The 1,624-nt window shown below is 41.8% G+C and overlaps 1 protein-coding gene across 1 annotated transcript in view; it reads left to right on the forward strand.

Moving 5' to 3' along the window:
- LOC119420825 (ATP-dependent DNA helicase PIF1-like) overlaps positions 1-702 on the forward strand; it is a 13,188-nt gene extending 12,486 nt beyond the window's left edge. Inside the window, exon 3 of the mRNA XM_037688252.1 lies at positions 682-702. Coding sequence (XP_037544180.1) covers positions 682-702 — 21 coding nt within the window. The remainder of the gene's footprint in view (positions 1-681) is intronic.
- The last annotated feature ends 922 nt before the right edge of the window (positions 703-1,624 follow it).

Raw genomic sequence — 1,624 nt, forward strand, 5'->3', positions numbered from 1 at the left:
ATACAGGTCCTTCTCAAAAAATTAGCATGTTGTGATAAAGGTCATTATTTTCCATAATGTAATGATAAAAATGAAACTTTCATATATTTCAGATTCATTGCACACCAACTGAAATATTTCAGGTCTTTAATTGTTTTAATACTGATGATTATGGCATACAGCTCATGAAAACCCAAAATGCCTGTCCCAAAAAATTAGCATATTTCATCCCACCAATGAAAGAGAAGTGTTTTTAATACAAAAAACGCCAACCTTCAAATGATCATGTTCAGTTATGCACTCAATACTTGGTCGGGAATCCTTTTGCATGAATGACTGCTTCAATGCAGCGTGGCATGGAGGCAATCAGCCTGTGGCACTGCTGAGGTGTTATGGAGGCCCAGGATGCTTCGATAGCAGCTCATCCAGAGTGTTGGGTCTTGTGTCTCTCAACTTTCTCTTCACAATATCCCACAGGTTCTCTATGGGGTTCAGGTCAGGATAGTGGGCAGGCCAATTGAGTACAGTAATACCATGGTCAGTAAACCATTTACCAGTGGTTTTGGCACTGTGAGCAGGTGCCAGGTCGTGCTGAAAAATGAAATCTTCATCTCCATAAAGCTTTTCAGCAGATGGAAGCATGAAGTGCTCCAAAATCTCCTGATAGCTAGCTGCATTGACCCTGCCCTTGATAAAACACAGTGGACCAACACCAGCATCTGACATGAAACCCCAGTGACTGTGGAAACTTGACACTGGACCTCAAGCAATGTGAATTCTGTGTCTCCTCTCTTCCTCCAGACTCTGGGACCTTGATTTCCAAAGGAAATGCAAAATTTACTGTAATCAGAGAACATAACTTTGGACCACTCAGCAGCAGTCCCAGGCGAGATGCTTCTGACGCAGTCTCTTGTTCAAAAGTGGCTTGACCTGGGGAATGCGGCACCTGTAGCCCATTTCCTGCACATGCCTGTGCACGGTGGCTCTGGATGTTTCTACTCCAGACTCAGTCCACTGCTTCCGCAGGTCCCCCAAGGTCTGGAATCGGCCCTTCTCCACAATCCTCCTCAGGGTCCGGTCACCTCTTCTCGTTGTGCAGCGTTTTCTGCCACACTTTTCCCTTCCCACAGACTTCCCACTGACGTGCCTTGATACAGCACTCTGGGAACAGCCTATTCGTTCAGCAACTTCTTTCTGTGTCTTACCCTCTTGCTTGAGGGTGTCAATGATGGCCTTCTGGACAGCAGTCAGGTCAGCAGTCTTACTCATGATTGTGGTTTTGAGTAATGAACAAGGCTGAGAGTTTTTAAAAGCCTCAGGAATCTTTTGCAGGTGTTTAGAGTTACGTCGTTGATTCAGATGGTTACGTTAATAGCTTGTTTAGAGAACCTTTTCACGATATGCTAATTTTTTGGGGCAGGCATTTTGGGTTTTCATGAGCTGTATGCCATAATCATCAGTATTAAAACAATTAAAGACCTGAAATATTTCAGTTGGTGTGCAATGAATCTGAAATATATGAAAGTTTCATTTTTATCATTACATTATGGAAAATAATGACCTTTATCACAATATGCTAATTTTTTGAGAAGGACCTGTATATATATATATATATATATATATATATATATATATATATATATAT

The sequence above is a fragment of the Nematolebias whitei genome, chromosome 14 (assembly GCF_014905685.2).
Source record: "Nematolebias whitei isolate Nwh7 chromosome 14, NemWhi1, whole genome shotgun sequence".
In the NCBI taxonomy this organism is placed as follows: Eukaryota; Metazoa; Chordata; class Actinopteri; order Cyprinodontiformes; family Rivulidae; genus Nematolebias; species Nematolebias whitei.